General features: G+C 45.3%; 1 protein-coding gene across 1 annotated transcript; it reads left to right on the top strand.

Annotated features, from left to right (window-relative positions):
* The first annotated feature begins 4,503 nt into the window (after positions 1 to 4,503).
* Positions 4,504 to 14,147, top strand: LOC123127706 (altered inheritance of mitochondria protein 32). The gene is made up of 5 exons (XM_044547503.1): positions 4,504 to 4,919; positions 8,653 to 8,738; positions 8,851 to 9,156; positions 9,289 to 9,372; positions 13,460 to 14,147. Exons 1-5 carry the CDS (start codon positions 4,605 to 4,607, stop codon positions 13,890 to 13,892), a joined length of 1,224 nt encoding a protein of 407 aa, XP_044403438.1. The 5' UTR covers positions 4,504 to 4,604; the 3' UTR covers positions 13,893 to 14,147.
* The last annotated feature ends 2,074 nt before the right edge of the window (positions 14,148 to 16,221 follow it).

Below are 16,221 nucleotides of genomic sequence, written 5' to 3'. Positions count from 1 at the left end.
GTAAGTTTGGGTCGATTCAATATGTTCATTCTTTCAACGTCATATTATCAAAGTTACTTTAGGCTATCATTACACTTAACGATATCCTAAGATCCAAAAAAACATGATCACTAACAACACTTGAGCTAGTCTTAGAGGCGAGACTAGGAATCATGTTTTATCGTTTATCATTCCATGCGTGCATATGAGTTTTCCACTGAATTGCATGTTTCAGGATCATGTAGTTATAGCATAGAATATAAATTCTTAATATAAACATGGAAATATAATAATACAATATTATTGCCTCTAGGGCATATTTCCAACATTGAGATCACTTGATGCATGTCTAACTTGCGGATACCCGTGGTGACATTGGGGTAATCTAGGTGACATAAGATTTAAACAATATGTATCATATGGTGTTGTCATAGTACGATCTCTAGAACTATTCGTGACACTTTGGAGGTGGTTCAGTAGATTGGTTGGAAAGACAACTTTAAGGTGGTTTTTCTACCTATACGATTTCATCCTACTTTCTCCGATAGAATATATACTTTGGAGTGATTCTTTGCTGCACTTTGAGGGGTTATCACGTGATCCAATTATGTTATCTATTGGAGATATGCCTTAGAGGCAATCATGTATGATGATATTTCCTATGTGTTTATGAATAAAGATAGTCCTTGGACAGTATCAGTGATGTGTATCAGCAAATACGTGACTTATTTGGGGGACTACACATTGTATGATGACTGCCCTAAAAGGTCCCTAGTCAAAAGGGTTATGTGGACGCGCAACCGACTAGACTAGCATATGACACGGTGGATGGCTCGGTCTCACTAGCCATGGAGCATTGGATGCTAGCCGGATAATATGGACTCGGAAGGATCTGGTTGGATTCGACATAGTCAAATCCGAGTCTAGATAAGGCCCGAGTCGGACAGACTCAACTATGAGACGCAACGATATGTCATCTGTGAGTCTCTAGTACAACATATGTTCTATGTCATAAGACCTGAGCTGTCGCATGTACTCGGGATGGTTACAAACCTGCTTTGGGCTGACTAAATGCTACTTTGTAACTGAGTAGTTATAAAGGTAGGTTTCGGGCTTGTTCATACCCATGCCGCGATACATGGTCGAGCAAGATGGGATTTGCCCCTCCGATCATGAGAGATATACTCTGGGCCCCTCGTGTGATCCGACCAAGATAAGCATGGCCATGCGACAAGGATTAAGAAATAATCCGGTTTGCGGTCGGCATCACTAGAACGAGAAATAGGTCGGGCTAGCACAAGGATGACAGACTTGCCTTGAGCCCGACAACATATATCATGTGGCAAAGGGAACAGAAGTCTGACATGTTGTACAGGTTTGCCAATCGGCTTCATTGTCTAATTGGTGGTTGGCACGCCTTGCTAGAGGCCACTAGCAGCCGAGTAGGTCGTAGGTGATCCGACCTGTGACCAAGTCGACTTGAACCTAAAGGGCCGCACACTTAAGGGAAGGAACCTATTAGGCTTGATCCGACTCCATGAGTCAGATGTGATCCTACTCGGACTAGGATCCGGGTCGAACATGATTTGGGATTTAGGAACTATGTGAGGCCCAAGTGTTGAGCCCATGACGCTTGCATATATATAGTGGAGGTGCGGCACACTCATTCAGTTGATCGCTTTGGCGCCGTCACTAGGGCTTTGCATGTGTTGCAACTAGCCACATCCACGCTGCCGGTTGTGTGATCAGACCTAGTAGTCCACCGCACGACGCCTCCCGCACGCACGGATGTCGTTAGAGGTGGTGCACTCGCGCCGTTCAGGTGAACCTGTTCGTGGGATCCGATCAGTTACGTGGGAGATTGATGAGGAGGAGACGACTCCCGAGACGCGCTGCCTCAACTCTACTTCCGCTGCACGGCACTGTGCGTCTAGTGGTAACGATCCATGATCCATCTTCCTTAGCATGTTCCTGGTTGATCTGCACGTAGAATTTTTTTATATTGCAGCCGATGCACCTACCATAGAACCCAACATTAACGGTGTTGAGAGATTCCACTAGTGAAAGTATGAATCCTATGCCTTGTTTTCAAGCATCGAGACACCGTTTTGCCTACTTTTTTACTTGCTATCTTGCTTTTTTTATTTGTTCAAATTACAAAAACCTATTTCTATCATCCATATTACACATCTATCATCACCTCTTCGCCGGCTAGTGCACCTATATAATTGACAATTATATTGGGTGTGTTGAGGGCACAAGAGATAACTTGTATTTGGTTGTAGGATTGTTTCAGAGAGGACCACCTAATCTCACACCTCTCGCGGATTGATAAACCTTAGCTTATCCACTTGAGGGAAATTTGCGAATGTCCTACAAAACTCCGCGCTTGAAGCCCAACAAAGTCTACAAGAACAAATTTGCGTAGTTAGACATCAAGCTATTTCTGGTGCCATTGTCGGGGAGGTGAGTGCTTGAAGGTATTTTCTTCATATCTTGCAATTGAATCTTGTAATTTCTTGTTTATTCACTAGTTTGGTTTATAAAAGAAAATTACAAAAAAAATGGAAGTGAAGTTGTGTCAAATTGTTTATCTTTATAAAATTTTTCTTGAAAACATGGATTCCGACAATTGCTATGAAGTGTTAAAAGAAGAATTTAATGCAATGTTTGGTGTGAGTTCCATGAATGATAAACACGATTGCAATGTTGTTAGTATGTACTTTATGAATATCCATGCTGCTAATAATATACAAAGCCATAAACTTGGAGATGCTATGTTTGATGAAGACGATCTTTTTAGTCCACTATTTTTTGTGATCAAATTTATTACGATGATATCATGCCTCCTATTTATGATGATTACAACAATGGTAAAAGTGACTCTAGTTAGTAATGATCCCACTATTTTGGAGGGTGTTGAACTTTTTTTACAATGATAAAGGTGGATTTGGAGAGGTCATGACTTTAGTAATGTTGAATCCACTACTTTGGAAGTTGCTTCAATTGATTATGACAACAAAGTTACTATATATGATGATTATTGTGATGACATGTATGCTATAAAGAGTAATGTTAACCATGAAACTTGTCGTCATAATTTTAATGTTCAATTGGGTTATGTAAATAAAGTGTCATATGATAGTTATTTCATTGAATTTGCTCCCACTACTATTGATGAGAATAATTTTGCATATGTGGAGAGTAACAAATTTTTTATGCTTATGGATCATGAAAATAATGCTTTGTGTGATAGTTATATTGTTGAAATTTGGTGATTTTTGGACATTCGAAGAGGCCGTCGCAAAAAAGAAAAAAACTTTGTGTCTATGAGAAACCTTTGAAAACAACACTAGTTGAAGCTGATTTTTTTAGCACGAGCTTCTCATATCTCCAAACACCATGAAATTTTACACGCACCTGATGCACATGTGCATCTTGAATACATGAAAATTTCAGTTTTTTTTGAATCTACTACTCACTAGAAGCAGATGAGCCTGGGCTCATAAATGAATTATCTATCTCTATCTCTTTCTCTATCTTTATATCTATGTCTCTATCCTTATCTTTTCTCTATACTTAATCTCTATCTCTATCTTCTCTATATCTATATCTGAAAAAGATAGTGTTCCTTTTCCAATCAGGTGAAATGCTTCGTCTAATATTCCATCACTTTCTTGGCACCATTTCTTGAAAACCGACTTATTATCTCATCTTTTTTTCCAAAAAACTTTTAATCTATTCATCTTCTATCATGACAGTACAACGAACACTGAAATAATAAAAATTACATCCAGATCCGTAGACCACCTAACGACGACTACAATCACTGAAGCGAGCCGAAGACGCGCTACCGTCATCACCCCTCCCTCGCCGGAGTCGGGCATAACTTGTTGTAGTACACAGTGGGGAAGTCGTCGTGTTAAGGCTCGAAAATATTATCCCACCTTTTATTGACTTAGCAAGTAAACTTATATTCTTTTGCGGTAAGCTAATAAATGATTACAAGATAAAATTCTAAAATATATTTAGGTAGGTAAATCCAGAGTAGAATTTGATAAACATAATTAAATTATTAATAATACTATAAAAAGGTAAAATATGAGCTAACATACTAGTAGAATATATATACCCGTTGTACACACGGGTAATTATCTAGTACAGCTTAAAAGTTCTACAGCGCATTTGTAGAAAGACTATTTTTCTTATGAAATTTGTAGAAAAACTAATTGAAACTGTCATCCTGGAAAGAAAACGGTAAGCACGCTCCCTGACAGATGTGCTCCGCTCACAGACACTAATGGCAAAACATGACTCGCAGAGTTCCATACCCAGGGCCACGGTAAAGGAAGGAGAAGACGGAAACTCCAGCTGTTTAGCTGACCGCTATCACTAGCGCGGGCCCCACGATCGCTAAGCAACGAAACCCAAACCTCACTGGCAAGCCGGACCCACACATGCTCTCAGTGGGGCCTCCTTTTTCCCCTCCCGCAAGAACAACTCCAACCATAAAACCCGAGATGCTTTCCATTTTCCCCAAACTCTCCAAGCGAATCCCATTTCCGCCGGTCCTCCCTTCGCCAAGCCATCGGCGACTGCTGCAGCACAGCCTCCTCCCCCTCCTCATGGCCGACCCCTCCCCCTCCTCCCCCACGGCGGCCTCCGCAGGCGACGCCCTCCCCGCGCCGGCGGCTTCCGACGCGCCGGAGGTGACCCTCCCCGCCGCCGCCCCCGACCTGGACAAGGAGTTCGGGTTCCAGCGGGCGGAGCTCGGTAAGGAGAAGCTCGCCGGGACGGTGGGCTTCCACGAGCGCCACGTGTTCCTCTGCTACAAGGGCCCTGAGGAGTGGCCATCCCACGTCGAGGCCTCCGAGTCCGACCACCTCCCCCGCCTCCTCGCCGCCGCCATCAAGGCCCGCAAGCCCAATCTGAAGAAGAGCGTGAGCATTTCTTCTCCCTCTCCCTCTCGGTTTGCTCGTAATTGGCTGATTTTGAGCTGTGACGTGGTACTGGTATGCTTCTGCTCTGGTAGTGTTATTTTATTTTGGTTGTTGGGAGTGGGAACTGCTTGCTGGTCGCTCCGAGCGTTGGATTTAGCTGCTGACTAGTATTGGACTAGCAAGAGTTACTATATGATGTAGTGAAATTTGGTTATCTGCATATGGTGGTGCTGGGTTCCTGTAGCTGCAGGAGATCGCGACCCTTGAAAGCTAATCAGTCGATCCGATTAGTGTATTTAGTTTCCGGGTGCTCTTATTTCGGCTTATTGTTTCTGAATTAGCCAGTAGAACTCGCTTAATTATGGTGATCAGTGGTGTTGGTATGCTTACTATTTCGTGTCAGTTATGTTTCTAGATTGGGGTCTCTGTACTTCATCTTGTTCGCTCTTATCTCCTTTGAAGGTATTGCTGTTTCAAGTTCAACTACTGTGCCCTTCGGGTTTGAACTTATCTCGGAATCCACACACTCTAGCGTGTATACATGGGCCATGTGAGTCGAATTTCGGTGGTGATTCGTTGTTTTTGTTGACGTGTTTGGTATGCTTTGGGTGATTGGATCACTCTATCCAATTATTTGACTCACAACGTCATTTTGTTGGATTCTCACTGCATATAATGGATTTTGTTCACGAATTTGTGTATCTGGTTCCATTTCCAGTTTTAATAAAATCGGCGGGTTCTCAGTTTACTTATGATGTAAGGTTCCTTGACTGATTGTAGCAGTTTCATATGGTTTTCTGGCCCATCTAGCTCTGATTATATGGCTTGTTTTAAATCCACACGTTGTACTTTTCGGGGGCTTGGCTGATATCCGTATATCCTGTTATCCTATCTTTGTAGGCATATAAAAATAGGGAATTACGTATTTTGGTTCAAATTTAGGCTCTGTTTGTTCCTGTTTAGATGTTTTTTCATTATTTGATTGCATCCTTTGCTATGTTACTTGCTTGCCGTCAGTATTGGCTGGAGTTCATCATCATGCACCTTTGTAATCATATAGTAGTATTGTTAGAGTACGTAATGGGCCTAATGGGCCCATTAGTCTTAGGGTTAATTAGAGATAAGGGTCGCTTGCTTAGGGGTCAAGTAAGCCTTGCTTGGGAGTCAAGTAAACCTCTCTATATAAAGAGAGGAGATGTATCAATCTAATCAAGCAAGATTAAGAAGGAAATCCCTTCCCTCTTGCCCGGCCGTGGACAAAAAGGCCCCCGGCCGGCCTTCTCGCGCCCTACTTCTAGCAGCGCCATAACAATTTGGTATCAGCTAGCTTCGGTTCGATCATGTCTTCACCGCCGCCAAGCCCGTCTCTTCCGCTGCCGGTCACCTTGTCGCCTCCGGTGACCACCACGACCGTCACACCGCTCCTGCCCGCGTCGGGATCCTCTGTCGCGCCCGCCCCTACTGTCCTCACCTGGGAGGAGGTGTCCGGGGTGCTGCGGGACCTAACCCAGACGGTCCAGGAGATCCACCGATTCTTGGCCGGGTCCTACGGGCCGCACTCGGTTGCGCCGCCCATAGCCGCCCCCGCGCCGCCGTGGCTGCCGTGGCAGCCGCCGCACCAGGCGGTCTTCGCCGCGCTCGTCGGGCCGCTGCAGCAGCCGTTGCAGCTGCCATCCATCGCCACCACCGCCCAGCCCTGGCTGCAGTGGCAGCCGTCCTCCTGGCGGCCTCCGCCGCAACAACCGTTGCCGCTGCCCGGCGCGACAGCGCAGCAGCCGCTGCAGCTGCAGCAGCCACCGCCGGTCAGCTCCGCCGCCCAGTATGGGATGCCCTACGACGGGAGTGCAACGACCTCGTTCCCATCAGCGCCGCCGCCATCCCAGGGCATCCACATCCAGCAGATCAAATCCCTGCCGTCGCCGTCACCGCTTCCGTCTTGGATCGCTACCCGCCACGTGTCGGCGGCGGTGAGGCTGCAGGCTGCTGCGCGGGGCCTCCTAGCGCGTCGGCGTGTGCGGGAGATGCGTGGTCTGCAGCTGCCGCTCCTCCAAGTTGCCCTTCGCTGCGCAAAGGACCTTGATCTCGTCCGCTGCGTCGGGGATCTTGGGCATGTGGTTTCCCCCACGGGCGGCTGGCATGCTGTTTTCTCCGCGGGCAGCGACCTCAAAGTCTGTGACATCGGTGGTTGGGGGGGCGCACCCCTCCTCGTCATTCTCCATCGCAAGCCTTCCACTCTTCCCTGTGCAGTGCAGACCAACAGCCATACACCTACACTCCTTTTGTCCAGGTGGTGTCCATGGGATCCAGGTGGCTGTACGCGTGCACGTCCAAAATAAAGCGTCCTAGTCTATTTCAGGTTGAGAATAATAAAACAAGCCGAGATGTAAAAGGCTTGTTTTTTAGGTGTTAGGTTTGTGTTGCGTCGAGTCATGGTTATAAGTTGGTTAGGCTGCAGCTCGAGGACAAGCTGCATGTCCAGGTGGGGTGTAGTGTTAGAGTACGTAATGGGCCTAATGGGCCCATTAGTCTTAGGGTTAATTAGAGATAAGGGTCGCTTGCTTAGGGGTCAAGTAAGCCTTGCTTGGGAGTCAAGTAAACCTCTATATATAAAGAGAGGAGATGTATCAATCTAATCAAGCAAGAATTAAGAAGGAAATCCCTTCCCTCTTGCCCGGCCGTGGGCAAAAAGGCCCCCGACCGGCCTTCTCGCGCCCTACTTCTAGCAGCGCCATAACAAGTATGTGCAGAGGACAAAGAGCTTGCTTTTTTTTTTGTCTTTATATTATCCACATAGCGCATACATGGAGCTGAAGTTATGAAACATTGATCACTTGATCTGTAAAGTACTACCTCTGTCCCATAATATAAGACGTTTTTGCAGTTCAATTTGAACTACAAAAATGTTTTATATTGTGGGACGGAGGGTGTATATGTTATGGAACATTGATCATGTGATATATGGAGTTGATATTAATAGAATCAGAAAAGTACTGCGGATTCCTTTTGTTTTTGTATAGGTGTACGTGCATGATTTGTATGGTGCATTTGAATGCAGAAGTTCCGTTGCTTTATTCCTTTATGTGGTCTTTGCTCCTTCGTATTGGATGGTAGGACAACACTAAAAGAATTACAGTTACCCCATATAAAGATATTGGTACATAGTTACAGACTTACAGAGTTAATGAAAAGCATGTCAAACTAACAAGTAAGTGTATGTTCTTCTGATAGTATGTCACTGTTTCGCAATTGTACAACTTCTGGGAATCTGGAGTGTTATTGTTCAATATTATTAATCTTTCTAAGCTAGTAGCCTTATGAGGTCACGGGTTCAAGTCCTGGAAACAGCCTCTTACAGAAATGTAGGGAAAGGCTGCGTACAATAGACCCAAAGTGGTCGGACCCTTCCCCGGACCCTGCGCAAGCGGGAGCTACATGCACTGGGCTGCCCTTTTTTTTAAGCTAGTAACTTATGTTCTTCTTCATATACACTTTGCCAGTTTTTACCCCCTTATGTACTTTTCTTCTTATACTCAAGGCATGTCAGTTTCCCTTCCTTTTTAATTAGTTCTGCGATGTGCATGTGTCTGATCCTAATGTGATCCAATGGTTCAGCAATGTGACTTGTGCTTACAGAAGCACATGGCACCTTATAATAATTATTAGATTACTTGACAAGACTTTCCCATGTGCTTATTTTTTATTGCTAATGAATGGTCTATTTTACTTTTCTCAGACCAAACTGACAATTTGTGAAGGAGAAGATGGCACTGAGTCATCTCTTGGAGACGTGTTGATCTTTCCTGATATGATCCGATACAGGTACCTGCAAGGCTGGAAAGAAATAAACATGTAGCCTTTCCCTTTGTACTGTTAGGTAATGGAATACATGTCAACTGATTGTTTTCTTCAATATGTGTTGTGTTGTTTGCAGAGAGCTGACCCACCTTGATGTCGACAACTTTGTGGATGAAGTACTCGTGAAAGATACTGAATGGCTTCCTGGATCTCCTGAGGCTATAAAAGGTTCCTATGTTTTTGTCTGCTGCCATGGAAGCAGGGATAAAAGGTGTGGTGTTTGCGGTCCTGCTCTGATTACAAGGTTCAAGGAAGAGATTGAAGGACAAGGTCTTCATGGTCAGGTGGCTGTTAGTGCATGCTCACACGTTGGAGGTCACAAGTATGCAGGAAATGTCATCATATTCAGTCCAGATGCCAAGGGAGAAGTGACTGGTCATTGGTAAGAACACGAAGCTATCATAAAATCTACATTGTTGTGCACCAATAATCTCAATCTCAATCTTCCTTAGTGTACTCTGTTTTGATTATACTTCATCAATCCAGTTATTGATTACTGTCTTTCTAATTCTAGGTATGGTTATGTTGCTCCTGATGATGTGCCTGTGTTACTGCGTCAACATATCGGACAAGGAGAGATCGTGGGCCATCTATGGAGGTATGCTTCCCCTTCTAATTATTACATGGGCTAATTGTGACCGAAGATGATATTTGTAGTATTTCACCCATCATTTGTTATTGTATCTATGTTGTATAGGGTCGTTGGGTACTGTCAACATTTTCAGTTCTGGGTCCTTTTCTGTTGCTGTTGTATCTGGACCCTGACAATGACATGCTTATACATTATAGATTCTGCGCCCGATCAATAATCTGATAATATTATAAAACCTGCATTGTGTGTGTTCTAGTTTTTATATGTCTACAGCACTGGTTAATCTGTTTCCAAATGACTGGTTACTTCAAGTAACATAATCTTGAGTTATGGGAAGATACAGCGATGAAAGCGTGCCACTGATGTTTCTTTTCTTGAGCATTATGGTAAAGTAAGCCAAGTTAAAGACTACTGACTGCAAGCATCTAGGCAGCATGTTGTAGGTAGTTTTTACTCCCTGTGTAGTTTTCATGAATTATGTTGAAGCACTCCTTTCTATGAACTATTCTGCTCGTGTGATGCCACACAAGGATACTGTCTTGTATTTTCGATGCCCTTGATTGTTTATTTTCAATACAACAACAACAACAACAACGCCTTTAGTCCCAAACAAGTTGGGGTAGGCTAGAGGTGAAACCCATAAGATCTCGCAACCAACTCATGGCTCTGGCACATGGATAGCAAGCTTCCACGCACCCCTGTCCAAAGCTAGCTCTTTGGTGATACTTCAATCCTTCAGGTCTCTCTTAACGGACTCCTCCCATGTCAAATTCGGTCTACCCCGCCCTCTCTTGACATTCTGCGCACGCTTCAGCTGTCCGCTATGCACTGGAGCTTCTGGAGGCCTGCGCTGAATATGCCCAAACCATTTCAGACGATGTTGGACAAGCTTCTCTTCAATTGGTGCTACCCCAACTCTATCTCGTATATCATCATTCCGGACTCGATCCTTCCTTGTGTGGCCACACATCCATCTCAACATACGCATCTCCGCCACACCGAACTGTTGAACATGTCGCCTTTTAGTCGGCTAACGCTCAGCGCCATACAACATTGCGGGTCGAACCGCCGTCCTGTAGAACTTGCCTTTTAGCTTTTGTGGCACTCTCTTGTCACAGAGAATGCCAAAAGCTTGGCGCCACTTCATCCATCCGGCTTTGATTCGATGGTTCACATCTTCATCAATACCCCCATCCTCCTACAGCATTGACCCCAAATACCGAAAGGTGTCCTTCTGGGGAACCACCCGGCCATCAAGGCTAACCTCCTCCTCCTCACACCTAGTAGTACTGAAACCGCACATCATGTACTCGGTTTTAGTTCTACTAAGCCTAAACCCTTTCGATTCCAAGGTTTGTCTCCATAACTCTTAACTTCCTATTTACCCCTGTCCGACTATCGTCAACTAGCACCACATCATCCGCAAAGAGCATACACCATGGGATATCTCCTTGTATATCCCTTGTGACCTCATCCATCACCCAATGCAAAAGGATAAGGGCTCAAAGCTGACCCCTGATGCAGTCCTATCTTAATCGGGAAGTCGTCAGTGTCGACATCACTTGTTCGGACACTTGTCACAACATTATCGTACATGTCCTTGATGAGGGTAATGTACTTTGCTGGGACTTTGTGCTTCTCCAAGGCCCACCACATGACATTCCGTGGTATCTTATCATAGGCCTTCTCCAAGTCAATTAACACCATATGCAAGTCCTTCTTTTGCTCCCTATATCTCTCCATTAGTTGTCGTACCAAGAAAATGGCTTCCATGGTGGACCTCCCAGGCATGAAACCAAACTGATTTTTGGTCACGCTTGTCATTCTTCTTAAGCGGTGCTCAATGACTCTCTCCCATAGCTTCATTGTATGGCTCATCAGCTTAATTCCACGGTAATTAGTACAACTCTGAACATCCCCCTTGTTCTTGAAGATTGGTACTAATATATTCCGTCTCCATTCTTCTGGCATCTTGTTTGCCCGAAAAATGAGGTTGAAAAGCTTGGTTAGCCATACTATCGCTATGTCCCCGAGACCTTTCCACAACTCAATGAGGATACAATCAGGGCCCATCGCCTTGCCTCCTTTCATCCTTTTTAAAGCCTCCTTGACCTCAGACTCCTAGATTCGCCGCACAAAACGCATGTTGGTCTCATCAAAGTAGTCGTCCAGTTCAATGGTAGAACTCTCATTCTCCCCATTGAACAACTTGTCGAAGTACTCCCGCCATCTATGCTTAATCTCCTCGTCCTTCACCAAGAGTTGGCCTACTCCGTCCTTGATGCATTTGACTTGGCCAATGTCCCTCGTCTTCCTCTCTCGGATCTTGGCCATCTTATAGATGTCCCTTTCGCCTTCCCTCGTGCCTAACCATTGGTAGAGGTCCTCATATGCCCGACCCCTTGCTTCACCAACAGCTCGCTTTGCAGCCTTCTTCGCCATCTTGTACTTCTCTATGTTGTCTGCACTCCTATCCAGGTATAGGCGTCTGAAGCAATCTTTCTTCTCTTTAATCGCCTTCTGGACATCATCATTCCACCACCAGGTATCCTTATCTTCGCTTCTCCTTCCCCTGGACACTCCAAACTCCTCCGAGGCCACCTTACGGATGCAAGTCGCCATCTTCATCCACACATTATCCGCATCCCCTCCTTCCTCCCAAGGGCCCTCCTTAATGACCCTCTCCTTGAACGCCTGAGCTACCTCCCCCTTGAGCTTCCACCACTTCGTTGTAGCGACTTTGGCACGCTTATCCCGCTGGACACGAATCCGAAAGCGGAAGTCAGCAACCACCAGCTTATGCTGGGGTACAACACTCTCTCCAGGTATCACCTTACAGTCTAGGCACGCACGCCTATCTTTTCTTCTCGAGAGGATGAAATCAGTCTGGCTATAGTGTTGGCCACTACTAAAAGTCACCAGATGTGATTCTCTCTTTCTAAAGAGGGTGTTAGCTACAATCATGTTGTAGGCTAGAGCAAAGCTTAAGGCATCTTCTCCTTCTTGATTCTTGATGCCATAGCCAAAGCCCCCATGCGCCCCTTCAAAACCTGTGTTAGATGTACCCACGTGGCCATTGAGGTCTCCTCCTATGAAGAGCTTCTCACCAATCGGTACACTCCTAACCATGTCTTCCAGGCCTTCCCAGAACTCCCTCTAGGTGTTCTCATTGTGGCCTACTTGCGGGGCATACGCGCTGATAACATTGAGAACCAAGTCCTCAACTACCAGCTTGACCAGGATAATCCGGTCCCCACGTCTCTTGACGTCTACCACTCCATACTTGAGGCTCTTGTAGATCAAGATGCCTACGCCATTTCTGTTTGCAGCCGTCCCCGTGTACCACAGCTTGAAGCCGGTATCCTCCACCTCCTTCGCCTTCTGTCCTCTCCATTTGGTTTCTTGGACGCAAAGGATATCAACACCTCTCCTCACCGCTGCATCAACTAGCTCCCGAAGCTTCCCTGTCAGAGACCCTACGTTCCAGCTACCTAAGCGAATCCTCCTAGGCTCGGCTAGCTTCCTTACCCTTCGCACTCGTCGAGTCAAATGCGAAGACCCTTGCTCATTTTCCACTACATCCGGGCGCCGATGTAGCGCGCCACTAAGGATGCGACGACCCGATCCTCGCTCACTTGCCACCGTATCCGGATCCAGATACGGCGCGCCACCTGGGGGGTGACGGCCCGGCCCTTGCTCATTTTCCACCACACCCGGGTTCCGATGTGGCGCGTCGCTGAGAGGGTATCTTTTGGGTTTCATCTTCATAAGAGTGGCTGAGTTTTTACGTTGGCTCGCCAAGCCTATCACAACCCTCCTCCTTTACCCGGGCTTGGGACCGGCTATGTTGAGACAACATAGGCGGAGTTGATTGTTTATTTTCAATGACTTCAGAAATTTGAAAATGTCGTTTCTGACGTCAATCCCATTGCAACCAAACAAATAACAAAGATTGTGATCTTGTTTCGCTAATGTTGTATAAAGCCCTGATATGTCTTGTTCATGTTTAATTGATCTTTTGCCCAATATTTGCTCCATAGAGCGATACCCCTCTTTGAAGTGTGGTTCTTACACGTGCTATCCTACCTTGCAGGGGCCAGTTGGGTTTGTCTGAAGAGCAGCAGAAGAAAGCTCTGGAGCTTAGGCGCGCGACGAATGGCCTGACTGAGGAAGAATCAAGCGCCAAAGAATCCCCTGAAGCAAATGGAGCCAACGGTGCTGCTTGCAACCCTGCACCTGCAGGTGGATGCTGCCAGGGCAATGGAGGAGGTTTAACCTGCTGCCAAAGTGATCTGCCAGCAGGAAAACAGGATAAGAGCGTCCCAGCTGAGCAGAACCACAAGAGCTCTACGACAGAGAGTGACAAAGAAAACGGTGCTGCCAGCAAGAAGGGGCGCATGAAGATTTGCCGGATGCCCACCTGGTTCGAGACCTGGGACAAGTCCGACACCTACACCACTCTTGCTGTTGTTGCTTCTGCTGCAACCGTGTTCGCCGCCTTCAGGTGCTACAAGGCCATGAACTGAACCCTCAAAACAAGGCCAGGTTCTTTGCACCAAGGACAGTCTACCGCAGTAAAACAATCCGATTTGAAAATAATATACTGCCTGTGCATATCAAGATAATATGCGTTAGGACTTTAGAAAGTACAGTAGCTGATCTGGAGATGGCGATGAAAATCTGTTATGCGTAATGCCCTCATGTACTAAAAGTCTAAAACTCGTAAGTTTGAAGTTCCCCACGCCTTGGCTGCATGGCTGTGGCTGTGGTGTTCAGCGTGATGATGATGTTATGCTCGTTTGGCTGGAACTGGGATGCTTGCGTTAGAAAAACTGTGCATTGCTGGCATTTGCTTCTTTGAAGCACAAATTATGGTGGCATGAGAAAATTATTTTGTGTCCGGTGCTTGCAGTATTTGTTTTTCTGAAGCAGTATCTGCAACCTTCAGAATTTGGTATTTCGAATGAATTGCCCCATAAACTGGCCTCTGCTGTCATTTTCTGGCCTGGCTAACTACTGCGTTAGCAGTTAAATGGTAGTCGAGGTACACATTTCTGAGAGTTCCCCATACTATCTCTAGCAAAACCTCAGCTATACCGACACCCCACTATTGGGTAACACTGAAAGGATCTTACGTTTCGCGAACGAACATTCAGTAACAGGAGCCTCGATGTCCATGACGACTTTGGCTGAGAAAAACTACAATGACTAATCTCATATGCACTCCCCGTGCACAACAAAAATTTCCTTCACCAAATTTGAGTGTACTGTCGTTCACTTAAATATCCTCCAAGGCTAATGGGCTTTCTTGAACCCTAATATGCATACTTTTGTCCTCTTCACGGTCTACTGTTTTGCCTCACTGTCAGTAAAAATAGCCAATTAAGAATAACGAAGAGAACAAAAATAGACAGTGATCCAAGGATAAGCGTCTTGCCAGTCCCTCCCCAGCTTAATTATTACTCCCTCTGTAAACTAATATAAGAGCATTTAGATCACTACTTTAGTATTCTAAACGCTCTTATATTAGTTTACGGAGGGAGTATTTTTGAATCAAAGGGGTTTCCCCCCGCCCAAACTTTTTATTAAAGCGGAGGCAAACAGCCAGACTACAACGTTTGAACAGCTCTCGGTCACAAGCAGAAGTAGCTGCAATGGACTTATTACAATGTTTTAACGAAAACTAGCAAACAGTCTGATAGGTACTTCCTCCGTCCGAAATTACTTGTCATCAAAATGGATGAAAATGGATGTATCTAGAACCAAAATACATCTAGATACATCCATTTCAATGACAAGTATTTTCGGACAGAGGGAGTACTCAACAGGAAGGAAGCTATACATATACTCCCTCCGTCCGGAAATACTTGTCGGAGGAATGGATGCATCTAGTCATATTTTAGTTTTAGATGCATCCATTTTTATCCATTTATGCGACAAGTATTTTCGGACGGAGGGAGTACATCAGAAGCGCACAATGCTAACCACCACAAGAGTGGCACATCAAAGAGCCGACCCAAGCTACTCTCAGGAGCTCCCCTCGATGATGACAGGTGCAGACATTTGAGGAGCAGTGAAGCTTGAGCATCGTTGCAAAGCACCTTCCATTGACGCACAAAACATCCTATCATGCCCAGAACACACTTCAGACTTCGCCAAGAGGTGGCCCTGAAAACAAATTCATTTCATAGCAACCATAAGCTCACAAAGTAGCAATGTAATCAAGTTGATAACAACAACGTTCTTCCTCCTTTCCCCCCAAAAAACAACAAGATCACAAAGCAATGAGGAACATGTTGATAGCCACAATAGCCTCCCAGATTTTGGTAGCCACAATACATTAAAAAATGGAATGTTGAATGCTCTCCAGTCAACAATAGAAAACATAGGTAGGATCAGCCACATGGCGTCTCTTCGCCAAGTTGTCCCTAGTCAAACTTTTATAGTTATATATAAGCCACAAGAAGACATGAATATTTGGAGAAGTTTTAATCTTCCAAATACAGTCTTTAAGATCATGCCCCCCCCCCCCCCCCCCGGGCCCAAATTGATCATCTTATAAAAGACTTAACTAAATAAGTACTAGATGGTTCAAGTAACCAAATAGGAGCATCATCCTCAGATGTAAAAGCAACTATTTTAATGCAAGTAATCAGTTCAAACCATCTAGCAAACAAGTGTTCATCCACACATATTCTAAAAGTAAGTTTCAGCTCAATCCAATCCCATACTTGGCTAAATACTAAAAGTAGCATCTTGCTGTTGGCAGATTGAAAAAAGTCCCAAAAACTAGTCTTAAGTGAACAATCACCGCACCAGGTGTCATGCTTGAAGGCAATCTTTTGGCCATTCCCA

The sequence above is a fragment of the Triticum aestivum genome, chromosome 1B, assembly GCF_018294505.1.
Source record: "Triticum aestivum cultivar Chinese Spring chromosome 1B, IWGSC CS RefSeq v2.1, whole genome shotgun sequence".
Taxonomy (NCBI): Eukaryota; Viridiplantae; Streptophyta; class Magnoliopsida; order Poales; family Poaceae; genus Triticum; species Triticum aestivum.
This window is presented reverse-complemented; position numbering and strand designations above follow the sequence as displayed.